Source organism: Zootoca vivipara, chromosome 15 (genome assembly GCF_963506605.1).
Source record: "Zootoca vivipara chromosome 15, rZooViv1.1, whole genome shotgun sequence".
Taxonomy (NCBI): domain Eukaryota; kingdom Metazoa; phylum Chordata; class Lepidosauria; order Squamata; family Lacertidae; genus Zootoca; species Zootoca vivipara.
The window spans coordinates 1,606,161-1,621,656 of record NC_083290.1 but is presented as its reverse complement, the minus strand read 5'-3'; the positions used below and the strand labels follow the sequence as shown (position 1 = coordinate 1,621,656).

The 15,496-nt window shown below is 51.5% G+C and overlaps 1 protein-coding gene across 11 annotated transcripts in view; it reads left to right on the top strand.

Annotated features, from left to right (window-relative positions):
• MYO18A (myosin XVIIIA) overlaps nt 1-13,842 on the top strand; it is a 149,584-nt gene extending 135,742 nt beyond the window's left edge. For 7 of the 11 annotated variants that reach the window (XM_035139736.2, XM_060268633.1, XM_060268629.1 and 4 more), the window contains 3 exons: nt 1,962-2,084; nt 4,394-5,742; nt 12,295-12,433. In XM_035139736.2, coding sequence (XP_034995627.1) covers nt 1,962-2,084; nt 4,394-5,741 — 1,471 coding nt within the window. In that variant the 3' untranslated portion in view covers nt 5,742; nt 12,295-12,433. Of the gene's footprint in view, nt 1-1,961; nt 2,085-4,393; nt 5,743-12,294 lie in introns of all 11 variants that reach the window. The other 4 variants (XM_035139745.2, XM_035139744.2, XM_060268635.1 and 1 more) reach the window with 1 other exon arrangement.
• The last annotated feature ends 1,654 nt before the right edge of the window (nt 13,843-15,496 follow it).

The window sequence follows — 15,496 nt, the reverse complement described above, 5'->3', positions numbered from 1 at the left end:
TTGGGGGATTTGAAGGTTTAATGGGCCTGCCCTCTCAGATGTACCTCGCCTTGAGGGGTCTCTTTTTCTCACCGTTTTGTAGATTCTTCCCTTTCGTCCCCTCTACAACATTCTCAATTTTCCCTGCACAGTCCCGTTCTGAGCCTCCCCTGTGGGAAATATCGCTATGCTATGAACGAGCAAGGTGTGGGGGGTTGGGGTGGCTTATTTATACCGTCTCATCTGATACGGTTTCTTTTCCTCCAAAGACATGGGAGTTTGGTGCAAACATGGCTAATTTTTCTGCTGGGAATCTCTGGCCCTGTAGGGATCCCACAGGGTGTGTGAGTGTGCTCCTTGAGAATGCAAACAGAAATTTCTTAGCCTCCTCAACAAACTACCGTCTCCAGGAATGGAGAAAGGAGAAGCCAGATAGAAATAGACCCTTTTAACTTCATTGTGCTTGGAGGCTGCAGTGGGGTGAGAGAGGCCTTGTGGAAGAAGAGTGGGGGGGATTTGACTGAGGGGGGGGGAGAAAGGGGTGCCGCTGTCAGGTAGCCTGAGGCTGTCCAGGGTGGGCAGGTTGGCTTATTTTACTGTGTTTATATCCCATGTTTTCCTCCAAAGAGCTCGTGGTGGTGTACATAGTTCTCTCCCCACTCATATAAGTCCCACAACAGCCCTGTGAGGTAGGTTGGGCCAAGAGAGGCAGTGACTGGCCCAAGGTCACACCAGTGTGGGGGATTCAAACCCCAGACTCCCAGTATTAAGTGTTGGAGTCTGACACTCAGTAACAGCTATACCACATTGGCTGTCAGAGAAAGAGTCCCCTGACTGGGAATGAAAGCCAAGGTGTGGTGGTGAAAGTGGCAGACCCTGAGCACTAAGCCAGTGGGTAGGAAGAGCGGTGCTTGCTGCCTGCCTGAGCACCATCATGGGTCCCCTAGGTGCACTGCTCTAAGCAGATCCTCAAAGGCAGGGGCATATTGTGAGAATCGGGAATGACATCGTGGCATACAAAAATAAGTTGGAGCTGACGTTTGAGGACCCTTGAAGGCAGCTCAGCAGTTACCCACAGAGAGGCTCAAGAGGCTGTCGGCTATCTCCTGCTCCGCAGGGTAGGGTAATGGATCTGAGCATAGCACAGACTTCTCTGTCTCTCTCCAGCTCTCCAGGCCAGCCGGCATGCGACGTTCTTGTTTAAAAGGCATTTTAGGGATGGAGAATGGTGCAGCCCTCTCTCCCATGCCCCTGACATTTGGCCAGGTTGGGCGCTTTCCAGGTGCAGCTTTCTTTAAGCTGCTGGAGACGGCAGTTCTTCCTTCCCCCAGAGAGTCAAAGGTGCATCAGAAGGATGATTTGGACTCCGAAATATCTGGAGGGGCGCCAGAGTGGGAAAGACTACCCTGCACACTTCTCCTGCCTTCACCTCTGGTGAAGAAGGCCCTGTAGGCCTTTGAGTTGTTTTGAAAACCTTCTTGACCCGAGGGCTGAACGTTGTGTGTGTGTCTGCAGACCACAGGAGGCGAAGCCTGTATCCAGCCACATCCAGCTCCCCTCAGCATAAGAGAGCCTGGCTGCTGGATCAGGCCCCTCTAGTCCAGCATCCGGTTCTCACAGGGGCCTACCAGGGGCCTCTTTGGAGAAGCCCACAAGCAGGATTCGAGCAGAAGAGCAATTCTCCCCACTTGCGATTCCCTGCATTTACTGCTTCTACAGTGAAGTTAACCTTTCTCTCTGGCCTTGGCCAAGGTCAGGAGGATGTTCCAAGGATTTTTAAACCCCAGTCTGTTCATCAGCATGTGCCTACCTGTTGTAATCAAGGTGAGGTTGGGAGGTGGGTCCCTCCTCCTCCTCGGCTGCCGATTAACTCTTTCTTGGCTGGCCCTCATAAGTACCTTTTTTTGTGCATGTTGAATATGCTCCTGGCGCCTGCCCTGGGAAGGACAGTTCTGACGCAGCCCCTTTTCCTCCTGTTCCAGTGAGGGCGACTCGGACGTCGATTCTGAGCTCGAGGACCGCGTGGATGGTGTCAAGTCATGGCTGTCCAAGAACAAGGGGTCTTCCAAGACGGTCTCTGAGGACGGCAGCCTGAAGAGCAGCAGGTTAGCATTATGGGGCCCAGGAGGACTCCCCTGCCCAGCCTCCATTCCTCTTCCTCCTCCTCCTCTTACCCACCTCCTCACCACTGGAATCAAGTCGGTGCAATGCGGCCTGGAGGGAGGGCAGTTCCCAGCATCCACTTTCTGTTTGCATACGGTGCCTTCTTCTGGGAAAGGATTCTTGCAGGTGGGTTCCCAGGAAGAGAATCTCTGTCTCTGTCTCTGTCCAGAGTGTGAGTGAGGAGCTGGGACCCCAAACTGCAGTTAGCTGTGGCTGATGGATTGGATCCTCTTCCCCTGGGCCACTTCTGTGCCCCCTGGAGCTTGGCCAGGCAGCTCCTGAATCTCTACACACACGCACATATTTTCCTTGCAGGTATTCTCAAGCCCCACTTTCCTTGGGAGTGGGTGACCGTCATCCCGTGGGGCGCAGTGCCTTCCTTCCTCTGCACCCATCTCTCTTGGGGAGAATGTCAAGTAGGCCAGGAAGGGTGGGGTGGGGCTGGCGGCATGAGAACATGAGAGCCCTTCTCTCCAGCCTTCTGTTCTCACAGGGACCCACCAGGTGCCCCAACGGGAAACCCACAAGCAAGGTTTTATTGGCATGCCACCTTTCCACAGTTCAAACCATGCTCACGGCAGCTTACAACATGGGGGGGAAACACATGGCTGCAACATACCAAAAGGACCTGTAGTAAAAACAAAATAAAACATTAAAAAAATACATAACCGTATGGAACAATTTCTGCATAAATCACAAGAAGATCTAAAATAAAGTTTTTTTTTTTTAAAAAAAATCCCAACAGCAAGGCAAGAGTCCATTCAGCAGCCTCAGTTTTTGTAGCTGGAGTCAGTCAGGGGCCTCCCAAGCCAGATGGGAAAAGGCCTTCAGGAAAGAAGGGAGCGGGTCCCCCAGGACTCTCAGCACAAGAGCACTCTCCCCGCCTGTGGGGTTCAGAAGTAGTGCTGCGTCTTGCTGCTGCGGAGGGCAGAGCACAGCTGTAGTGATTAGGGTCGGGGCAGCCTTGGCCACGAGCCCATCCTCCTTCCCCCTTCCCTCTGCAAGTTCCTGAATCCTCCAGAGCACAACCTGAAGGCAACCCTTTCCCCCCCACCACCCTGTCCTCCTTATTGCCCCTCCATTCCACACGCTCAGGCTACCAGAAGGGGGTCCAGCAGCTACCTGCCTGTTGGCTCCTGAAGAGGGTGCCTTGCTGGAGTAGCCCAGCCAGCCAGTCACCAGCCCTCTCCCTCCCCTTCCCCTCCCCTCGTTCAGAGTCTTTGGAAGTGACCAGGAACCAGAAGGGCTATTTATAGGACACCTGTTGCCATGGCAACCAGCGGCACTGAGCCTCGGCAGCCTGATGCTGATGGCGCGGGCTGAGCCGAGGGTGCCTGCCTGCCTGCCTGCATGCCTGCCTGCCTGCGGGTGTTACAAGGGCCTTTTGTGTTCCTCCGAAGTGGCAGGGGAGACGATGATCCCTCCCTGGGGTGGGGTGGGGGTTGAGAAGCCCCTCCCTGACCTCCCCCCATGCCGGCAGCTGAGTGGGCGCAGAAAGGGTGGCAGGAGCAGCGCTAGTGGACCTTGCCCACCCCAATCCCAGTGCACTCCTCAAGCGAGCGCCTGCTGAGCGGGGATCGGGTTGGGTGTTTGCGTCAAAGCCACTTCTCACTTTGGGGATTCAGCCCCCCTGCCCTCCCCACCAACGCACACCCCTCCTCTCCCCCTTCCTTCCCCCAAAGCCACCCACACATGGTGCCATGTGCCAAGCAGAGGAAGATCTGAGGCACACTCTTAATTGGTTTAATTTATTCTTCGGCATGGATGTAAAACATTTTGTTATGGAAGATAATGCCCCCTTTTTGCCAATGCTGGGAATCAATTGTTACGTGCCGCCAGCGTTTTTCAGGTAGTTGACAACAAAATTAATTGAAATCAATAGCGGCTTTTTTCCGGGGGGGGGGGGGGGGAGGGGGGAAGCAGTGGTGTAGAACAATGCCTTAATTTGCATGATGCTTCCTGTGAAGTTAATTCTTTCACAGACATAGTGTTGGGCTGTGTTCTTTCTGGATCTTCTTTCTCTCCCTTTCCCCCTCCCACATGCTCACTCAACTTCTCCCACTCTCCCCCTCCCCCTCCCCCTCCTCCTCCTCCTCCTCCTCCTCCCCTCTCTCTCTCTCTCTCTCTCTCTCTCTCTCTCTCTCTCTCTCTCTCTCTCTCTCTCTCATTCTCTCACACGCACCCCAACCCTTGAATTTACTGTCTCTCTCTTCCTGTGCTCTCCCTTGCTCCCTTCCACCTGCCCCGTCAGAACCGCCCTGAACTCAGTTGCTAAAGAGGGCAAGGAGGCTGACGAGAGGCCCGCCTCCGTCATGAGCTCCCTAAGCTACAGGAAGCGGGGCAACCTCAAGGACTCCATCGGGGGCAAAGGGGACGAGGAGACCCTTTTCTCCACCCTGAGCGAGCGCCCGGCCTCTCCCATCCGCTCCTTCCGCAAGGCCAAACGCAACTCGGGGGCCAGCGGCCTGGACGACAGCAGCTCCCTTGCCTCATGGAAGAAGCCCACCAGAGCGGTGGACGACCTGGACGAGAGGGGCTCGGTCCTCTCCCAGCCCTACTCTGAAGCCAGCGGCCAGCTCTGCCACAAGGGGTTGGAGAACCGCCGGTCCATCTCAGCCGCGGAGTTTGACAAGACCTCAGTTATGTCCGCTCCCATGAGTCATGGCGGGGCCTCTTGGGGCGGCCTGGATTCCCGGGAGCAGGACGCCAGGTCATCCCTCAGCTTCGCTCTCTCCAGCCCAGGCAGCTTGCGGCGGAGCACCTCCCGCCTGGACGACCTCAGCCCTTCCTACAGCCGCCCGGGCTCCCGCCTCTCCATGGGCCACTCCCAGCTGGACGACGCAGCCAGCATTGCCCCCAGCGACTCCTTCTCCCTCTACAGCCAGCACTCCCTTTCCCGCAGCCTCTCTGTGCCCCCACGGCCCCGCAGCTCTGCCGCGGATGAGCTGCAGGCGGAGGATCCTGACATCCGGCCCGTCAGCCACCGCAGCTACCTGGACCCGGACCTGGAGGCGGCCATCAACGAAGTGCTGAGCTACAAGCCTGTCAAGTTCAAGCGTTCCAGCCTGGATCCTGACTCGGATGGGGACGACGACAGGAAGAGTGTGCGGAGCACCAAGAGTGCCGTCCTGGCAGAGCGCTCGGCCGAGCACCCAGCCAGCAGCCTGCGCAGGTCAGCCTCGGCCTTGGATTGCTCCAGGCCTCATGGCACAAAGGGCAGGAGCCGGAGGAGAAGCTCCAGCGACTCCTCTTCCTCCTCCTCTTCGTCCTCTTCCCCGGAGCGGCAGCGGAAGAGCTCCAAGAAGCGCTCCAAGAAGTCCAAGAAGAAGTCCAAGAAGAAGAAGAAGCAGCGCTCGCGCTCGGGGTCCTCGGAATCCTCTTCTAGCGGCTCGTCGGGCTCCACCGTCTCTTATCGCAGCAACTCCAGTGTCAAGAAGGGCCCCAAGCGGGGAGGCCCGGGCTCCGAAGGGGAGGGCGTTTCCAGGGAGGGTCCCGAGGCCAGGAAGTCCAACAAGCAGCTCAAGAAGGAGGAGAAGCAGCGCAAGAAGGAAGTGGACAGCTTGATGATGAAGTACCTGTATCGCCCAGAGAGCGACTAAGGCAGGTGGCATGGAGGCAGTTGTGTGCCAGGTGTGAGCACGGCGTTCCTGACTAACCTCTAATCAGGGGGAGGGGGGGCGGGAGGCCCTCCAGGCTGGATTTGAGCCGTATCCTGGATCAACAGCAGCTCAGCTTACCCAACTGGAAGGATGTCCAGGTTGGACGGCTGGACGGCATGGGTCGACTTGGCCTCGGAGTGTGCATGTGTTTGGTGTGTCTCCCCAGTCACTAACCTCGTCCTACAAGACTCGCCTTCCTTTTCAGGGCGGATCCTGATTCCTGTGCACTGGGTTTCCAGGTCCTCCCTGCTCAGTCAAGGGGGCGGCACCTAACCTGCGTGGCACAGGGTGGTAGTGGGGCATTTGTTTATTTCATTTCAAGTCATGCATCACTTCCTATAAAACATCTCCAGGAATTCAACAATAACAGCACCAGAAATTTTATATATATATATATATATATATATATATATATATATATATATATATATATATATATATGTTGTTGTTGTTGTTGTTTAGTTGTGTCTGACTCTTCGTGACTCCATGGACCAGAGCACGCCAGGCACTCCTGTCTTCCACTGCCTCCCACAATTTGGTCAGACTCATGTTGGTAGCTTCGAGAACACTGTCTAACTGTCTCATCCTCTGTTGTCCCCTTCTCCTAGTGCCCTCAATCTTTCCCAACATCAGGGTCTTTTCCAGGGAGTCTTCTCTTCCCATGAGGTGGCCAAAGTATTGGAGCCTCAGCTTCACGATCTGTCCTTCCAGTGAGCACTCAGGGCTGATTTCCTTCAGAATGGAGAGGTTTGATCTTCTTGCAGTCCATGGGACTCTCAAGAGTCTCCTCCAGCACCATAATTCAAAAGCATCCATTCTTCGGCGATCAGCCTTCTTGATGGTCCAGCTCTCACTTCCATACATCACTACTGGGATATTAAATATATTAAACCAGCTGGGTTTTATCCAGTGCAGTGCTAAGCAACTCGTCCTGTCTGCGCAAGGGGCATCTAGTCGAAACCCCTACAAAGAAGGAATCCATGCTTGTGCAACAAAATTCACCACCACTCTTCTTCCTGAACATGCTCTGAATTTGTTCTGGGTTTCTCCTCAACCCTCTGGAGCAGATTTGGAAGGGGTGCGAGGAAGAGAGGGGGATAATTTCCATTGCACCAGCCAAAATCCTTAAAGCTAACATAGCGAGCATATTTCGATGCAGCCCAACAAAAACAATTTCACAGATTTTATTTAAGACATTCGTATAACGCTTAATCGCTTGTGTTTCTCAAGCGGCATACGTAAAAAAAGCCAAACTAGATAAATTGAAACTGTGAAATAGAAATCTACGATAAAACCGAGTGCTATCTTGAAAAGCCTGCCAGAACGAGGAAGCCTCATCCATGCGCCTGATGTTCTGCAGGGATGGTTGCCTGTCTAATCTGACTGAGTTGAGAGAGGGCTTCCACAGGCTTGAATGCACTGATGGTAAAAGCGATTGGAACAATTTCATATATAAAAACAATTTCAAGTCCAATACAGGTAACGAGCTGGGATAAAGAAGAAGAAGAAGAAGTATATCTCCATTTTGAGAAAGGGAGGTCTTCAGGTGACATGGCCTGCCTGATGTTGAAGCCAGGCTCCTCTCTTTGTGGTTGGAGCAGGACAGCCTGCCCTCATTGGTGGCCTGGCTGTTCCTGCCATGCAGAGGTTCTCGGCATCATTGGTGGGAGTTATTATTATTATTATTATTCCCCACCTTTTTCCTTGACAGGCCTCAAGGCGGCTTACAGGTAAAAACAAGAGTTACTAAAAAGATAGAGAAATCTATCATTAAAAAATAATTAAACATTGATGGAATTAAAACTACAGTATATACATACATAAAATATACATACAGATGCACCTCTGCGGGGAGGCAGTTCCACAGCTTCGGGCTGCCACACAAAAGGCCCTCTCCTCCCGGGCTACCACACCCCCAAGCCACTGAGGGTGGAGGGACTACCAGTCTCAGCACCCGAGAAAGTTTGTAGGGAAGGAGGCGATCTTTCAGCTATTTGGGTGTATGCATATCTAATAATAATAATAATAATAATAATAATAATAATAATAATAATAATAATAATAATTTATTATTTATACCCCGCCCATCTGGCCGGGTTCCCCCAGCCACTCTGGGCGGCTTCCAACAAAACAGAAATTCTAAAATACAGAAATCCATCAAACATTAAAATACAGAAATCCATCAAACATTAAAAGCTTCCCTAAACAGGGCTGCCTTGAGATTCCCACTTGGCTCAGTCAGAGATCTAGCCTCCGTCCAATAATTGAAGCCCTTTTCTGGGCAGACCCAGAAATCCAACCTGAGTTTTGGGTGTGCATGTATCTCCTGTCTGAATGGACTAATCAAGGTCAGGTGAGCAAGCCCTCCTGAGTGCCATCAGTGCAGATCTGAGGAACCCAGCAAAGCCCTGGCAGCCCTGGACCACTGCTTGCCCCCCCCCCAGCACTTTCCCCACCCACCCAAACCCAAGGTGCCCTTCACGCCTGCAGTGGGTGCCCCCATGCACAGGTGCCAGGCTCTGCCCAGCTCTGGAAGGCCAACATTGTGCGCCCACCACTGCCTCCATCCTCACAACCAAGATTCTCCTCATCTTCTCCAAGTTCTCCCTCCTCCTCCTGGCCGCTGCTGGCTTGGTTTTATTTTGGCGTGTGGCGCAGGAGATGCCAGGGTGCATCTACCTTGGCCAGAGAGAAGAGAGTTCCCAGAGGGGGGCGGGGTGGGGAGCCATAAGAAAACCGTGTCTTTCTCGGAGTGTCACTGCTGCTCTGAAGGCTTGAACATCTTCTGATGAGGCTGCGCTGCGCTTGGCAGCTGCGCACGCCCAGGTTGGGAGCCTTTGTTTGCCCACTTCGAAGATGTGACAAGAGAAAGGCGTCTCTGTGTGTGTGTGTGTATGTGTGTGTGTGTGTTTGCCTCTGCAGCAAGCATTTCGAAGAGAAGCAACGGCAGCGAAGGCAAAGATTGTGTGTGCGTCCCTCTTCTCCCTCCCTGCCAATCCCCAACAAAAATTTATTTGTGTATTAAATGGTTTCCGACAGCTTTGAATGGGAGAATTATCTAGAAAAGAGGGACCGCATTTTCTCTCCTTTTATTTCCTTCTCCCCGCCCCCCAACCCCGCACTTTTTTTTAAAAAAAGACAATTTCTCTTTTAAATGTTCAATTACTATTGCAGCCTCCCGCAGCTGGGGGAATGTTGTGCTTTAGATTTCTTAATGCACTTAACGCTCCAGCTGCCATAACAAGAAATGGAGCTGGGAGGGGCAGGATTGGGTTCGGGTGCGTGAGTAAGAGAGGGGGCGAGGGGGGGGGGCGAGAAGAAAAGAGAAGGAAGAAAATGTGTCTCTTTTTTTCCTCTAAGCAACTGTGCAACAGGGTGTGGAATTGCTGAGAGCTGGAAGGAGGGACAAGGGAGGTCATTTAGTGAGTCTGTAAGCACACACACTCCCTGTTTTCTGTGATCACTCCTGCAAGTTTCACACAATTTGGCCATGCGTGTGTTTGCGAGAACAGCAAGAGATTTGGTGAATGTGCCTGACACTGTGTGCATTGTGGGAGAAACCTGTTTTTTTAAAATAATAATAAAAAATCCAGGTTTTCATCCTGAGAAAGAAAGGGTATCAAAAGTCGGCGAAGCACGTCCCCCTCTCTCCTCCAAGGCATTCTGGAGTGTCAAATAGTTTTATGGGTTTTATGGATTCCTTTTATGGCTTGGCCTGTCGCTCTTTTGCCATCCTTCCCTGTCTCTAGTGTGGTGGAGTGGGACTTGATTCATTTCACAGCTGAATTGCTCTGATTCGCACTCCACAAAACACAAACCGAAACGGCAACCGCCCTTTGAAATTCGCCTGAATTTTCTTAACTAAATTATCTGAATTTTTCCATGTCATTCTCCAGTGCAAAAAAATAAAAAAAAATAAAAATAAAAATGCATGTGCTGGAGTTAAAGTGTGCGTAGAAATGCATAAGTTAGTGAAAATAACATACAAAAAAATGCATTACGGTAATGAACATCGCTTGCAAAAATGTATTAGGCAGGATTATTACTTATTTTATTTATTTGTAACATATGTTGCTTGTTTGTAAACAAAAAAACAACAGAACAGCCACCTCAAAGCTGTTTGCAATTAGGATTGCATACAAATATGTCTGCGTTAGGAGAAATTTGAAGTAAAAGGCTGCCGAATTTTCACGAGGACTTTTACACACACACACACACACACACACACACACACACACACACACACACACTTATATGTGGGCAGTGACCATTTTGCAGTGACCCGGAACACAACCCCTGCATTTGCAAACCGACATAGAAATGTGGAGAACTAAATAAACTTAAAGATTGGGAAAGATGAGGAACTGGAGAGGAAGGGAAATTGACAGCTTTCACCCGTCCTTCGCCTCCAGGCCATTTGGGCTTATTTAATTTTTTAATTTATTGCATTTATATTCCCCCACCCCACCCCCTGGGAATTCCAGGTAGTTTAATCCCCACAGCGTCCCTGTGAGGTGTGTTATGGTGGGAGGCAGGTCACACCCAGCGAGGGCTCCATGGCCGAGTGGGGAATTCAAACCCTGGTCTCTCCCAGATCCTAGTCCAGTGCTCTAACTGCTGCACCAGCACGGCCTCTCCCTTACACTGTGTGCAGGATTCTGTTTGGGCTCCTCCTGGGCTGGAGAGCCGTCACAGCTGGTTCTCCCTCCCTCCCTCGTGTCTGGATGAGCCTGAAACCTAATGAGGATGAAGAGATCTGAATCGGATTCCCAGAGCTGTAGAGGAAACAGCTGGATCCGCTCGGATCCTGAATTGATTTCAGCTGCCCGACTTCCAGCAAATCCTCGCAAGGCTCAAGTGGCTCCATTTCCCATTCGCGTGCTTGGATTTTACATTTGTGTCGTGCCCACAGCCGCGTTCTCCTAACAGAAGACAGAAATGCTGTTTCAGATGCAACTTAACTAATTTGTGTGTGTGTGGGGGGGGCAAGTAAGGCTCAATTTGCAAGGCTCCCATCGCAAAGCAAATCCTTCGTGCCGGGAGGGAATTTCCAAATGGCTCCGCGTAATGAGCGAGTTTGCGAGGTTATTTCTTCTCCCCCCCCCGTCTTTCCCCCGAGCGTGGCTTGCAACAGATAGGGGTGAAATTTCCAACAAATGCCTGATTTGCTACAGATTATTTGCTTAGCTCTGCTAACTACGGGGGAGAGTAAATCACTGCGGAATGCCCTGGAAGTGTCTGAGAGAGGAGAGGAAAAAATATAAAATAAAAATGAATAATGAGCTCTCGTGAAAGTGAGCTGCTGGCTTAACAGTTTGCCGAGGCAAGCAGAGACCCAGAGGAGATGTGGGGGCCCCATCTATGAGCTGGGAAGAGAACCCCTGAATGCCCCACCTTGAGGGAAAAGCTCTATTTTAAATCAAGCTCTGCTTTTTGTAAACCACCTGTTCCTGAGAGAGAAGTCTTCCTCCAGCCAGCTCTGCCAGAGAGCACATAAGCCTACTCACATCCCATAATCGCACCATCCAAGCCCCCAACTTCATAACGAGCACAGGATTCAGCCTTTTGAATACCAGCACCCTTTCCCCTTCTTTTTAAAAGAAGCCTCATCCTTCTAGTCCCTAATACAGTGTGAGATCCTCGATGAGATTTCAAGCCAAGTGGAAGCAGGGGTTGTGAGGCGCTGCGCTGGAATGCCAGTACAGTAGTAAATTGCATTTACCTTTAGTTTGCAGCGGCAGAATAAATGGCGTACAGCAAGCAAAAGTGCATTGGCGAACCCACAAGTTATGTGCGTTGCAGGAATCTGCTTTTCTGGGCGCAGGATGTGGGTTCTGGGCTGCCGTCCTCTCCTCGCCCTGGTTAGGCCAGAGCACTCAGAGCCGGCGTTGAAAGTAGGACTTGGACCAGGGTTTGGGGGTGTTGGAGGCTTCTGACGGAAATCGCTTATTTGTTCAATGCCCGGAACAGAAATCAATCCAGCAAATGCGATTGGGATTCACTGCTATTGTCACTTTTAGTCCGCAAACAATATGTAATAGATCACACTCCTCCTCCGAATTTGCATTTTGTTTCTTTGCATTGAAAGGAATGGGGGCGGGGAGCAATGCAACAACAAAACTGGCGTAATTTCATCGCAGCGAGACTGATCATGTGGCAAAAACTGAGTTTTGTAGGGTGCAGCTGATGTGTGTGTGTGTGTCGGCCAGCATTACAGGGCACAGCAGTGGCCTTTCTGGGGGGGGGGCAGAAGCTGAGTGGTGAACAAAGGGCATTTTTACAACTGATACTAATCATTAGGCCTTCTTGCTGCTACTTGTGCATGTGTGTGAATAGATGGGATTAGAAGCTGGAAAAAGGCAGCTTTTAGGGCGTTGCTCTGACATGGGCAGGTGAGCAGCTTGGGAAATGCAAGCCACCGATCCTCCGCTTCACTCAGAACAGGCCTCCGCCTCGGTTTTTGACCTTGTCCTCTTGTTTTCCCCTCCAACAGCCCCCCCGGCTATCGGAAATCATTCACCTACGACAAGTCAGATGAGGAGCGAGACACTTTTGACGGCGCCCCCAGGTCCAAGCCCTCCTCCCGTAGCTACCTGAGCGACAGCGACTCGGAGAGCAAGCCGCCAGCAGAGACCACAGCGTAGCCCCAGGCAGGAGCAAGGCTGGCGGGCCGTGCGTCTCCCGACCCTCTCGCTCCGTGGTTGGGCATGCTGGGCACAAACGGGGGCACCCCTCTGCAGCACCAGCCTCCAGCCAGCGCGCTTCCAGGTAGTCTCTCTCTCCCCCCCTACCGCCAGCTTGGGGACGCCGCACGACCACCGTCCTCTTGCATGGGAGAGAAAGGCAAGGACTCTGCGAGGCCACTTGTTTCTTGTGGCGAAGAGGTGGGCTGGGGGTGGGCGGCCTGGCCACCCTGCTCAGCTGCAGGGAGCCCCGCCACTGCAGCCGGGCTGACCTGTGTGTGTGCCAGAGGGGTTTTGTGCTCCTGCCAAGCTTGCCTCCAGTGGCCCCGTTTGTGGCTGCAGGACTCTTCCGTGTGGACAGCAGAGGATGCCGGTCGCCTCCTCGCTTCCTCTGTGTGCGTGCGTCAAGGTGTTGGCGAGGGAGCCCTTCTCAACACAGTGCCTCCCCATTTTGCATTATAATTTAAATCCATTCTGACCTTTGTGTGATGTCCAAAGAAATGAGAAACACCCCCTCCCCCTTTTTATTCGGAACATTTTTTAGGAAAATAGTTGAGCCGAAAAACACCGGTGCCCTCTCTGTCTTCTGCCTCCCAACCATGGGAGGAAAAACCCACCTGCTCCTCCAGCTCAAGTCTTTTGAGCACACACAGCTCATGCCTTGCATGCTTCCACGCAAAGCCACATCATTTCCATGCCCGCATTTTCTTGCACTTGGATTTGGGAGGTGAGCACAGGGTGGTGGTCGTTCTGCCACACCTTCTGAGCACCCCCGAGAGGCTCCCTACCTCCAGGAATGCTTTTGTTTTTAAAAGAAAGAGTGGAATGTATCCTCTCTGCCTTCTGCCATCTCCACACACACAACCACGCTGTCTTTGCGCAGGGGGTCCCAGGTCCCACCCCTTCTGGTAACCAAAATGGCTCAGTGTCCCGTCCCCCCCACAACCCGGCTCGATCCATATTTTATCGCTTGTTTTTCACTGCTGTTGCTCCTCCAGCAGACTTCCAAAGGAGCCTCTTTGCATTTTAGCTTCCCAAAACACCCTTTGCTTCCCTGGCCAGGAGCCCCCCACTGCCCCCCCCCAGCCCCAATGCTCACCTATAACCCTTGCTAAGTTATACACAAGACTGGACTCTTTGTGGGGGTGGAGAGCTGAGGGGGGAGTGCTGGGGGCGCCCCACACTGCCAAGCTCCTCTCTCTCTCTCTCTCTCTTGTCTGGGTTTGGTTTCTATTATTACTATTTTTTGCACTACTTCAGTTGTGCGTTTGATTTTTTCTAATTTTATTTTTTGTTCCCTTCCCCTCCCTTGTCTGTCGACTTTAAATAAAATAAATGTCATTTATGGGTAGTGTAAACCCCTATGGTCATTGGTGTCTTCTCTGAGAGCGTCAGTGGTGGCCTCTCCTTCACCTGAGGATTTTAAACAGAGGTTGGACGGCCCTCTGTCAGGGATTCTTCAGCTGCAATTGCTGCATGGTGGGGGGGTGGACAAGATGGCCCTTGGGGATCCCTTCCACCATTACAATTCTGTGATTCTATGGTCTGGCCAAGGGAGGGGATGGGGGAAGATACGTTTCCCCATATAATGGAGCCGTAATTCTGCAAAAGAAAGCCACCAACCTCTACAGATGGAAGCACACTCTGTTCTTATGCTGCACAAAAGATTTATTTCTAGAGTGTGGAAACATAAAGATCATCTGCATTCACAGGAGCCCACCTCCCTGTGTCTTCCTCTCTGTGTGAGTCCCTGATCTGGGCATTCCTCTAGTCCATGAAGAGGCAGGTCCAGCACACTTGCCTCCTGTAGAGATTCAGCAGGCAGCTTCCTTTCGACTGCAGGTAATTCTTCCCTTTGTGTCCACTTTAGAAGTGACACAACAGTTCAGAGGTGAAATGGAATTGGGGGGGTGGGGGTGGACGGGAGTTCGCTCTTGTTTGCTTTTGGATGAGAAACTGCCTCATTCGCACTTTCTAAAAAAACGATCCAAGAACTGGAGTGCAGACCTTGATTGAAATTCGCTCTTCTCTGACTTTTGCGGTGCAGTTTTCCAGCCAGCTAACGTTTGCAAAAATCATTCAGGGAGAAAGTATGCCTCGCAGTGCACACCTTCTATGACAATAACATGAACAAATGCATTATATTAGAGAAAATTGCACACAAAGAATGTGTTTATTTGAAGAAAATGCAGACAAATTTCCATGCAGATGTTTAAATCTACAGAAGCTGTGGAAATGTGAACTGAATTTTGGATCAGAAAAAGAAGAAGAAACAGAGATCCGTAGCCAGTTATTCGCCTATCCTTGGCAGCAACTGACCTAGAAGAGAATGTTGTAAATCTGTTGTGTATAAATCTGGCATATTAACTTAAGACAGCTCACTGGAAGGACAGATTGTGACTAAACGACTAAACAACAACAACAACTTAAGACACACACCAGGCAACCTGTAAATGGTGTAGTGCTGGTTCAAAACACCCCCAGCCCATTTCACAGCACCAAGTGCAGAAGCAATGCCCCTTCCCCCATGCTGCTGTGAATCAACAACCGTTGTGGTGCAGGAGTTAAGATTGTGGGAGAGATCAGGGTTCAAATCCCCACTAGGCCATGAAGCTCACTGGGCAATCTTGGGCCAGTAACTGCCCTGCAGGCTGGCCTACCTCACAGGGTGGTTGTGAGGATAAAATGAGGAAGGGAACTCTGCACGCCACCTTGAGCTCCTTGGAGGAACGGTGGGGTATGAATGCAGTAAATACTAAATCAGCCTCCACCAGCATAGCAAGTGCTCAGGGGGTCATGGGAGATGGACCCCAACAACATCTGGAGGGCCGCTGGGTCCTCAGCCCTGCATTACTAGAACCTGCAAGGCAGAGGTGGTGACAACTCTGGGGGCAGCACTGTCACACTGTTGGGAGAAGACTTCTGTCTTCCATGGCAGGAGTAATTAATAATAATAATAATAATAATAATAATAATAATAATAATAATAATACCCCACCCCTCTGGCTAGGT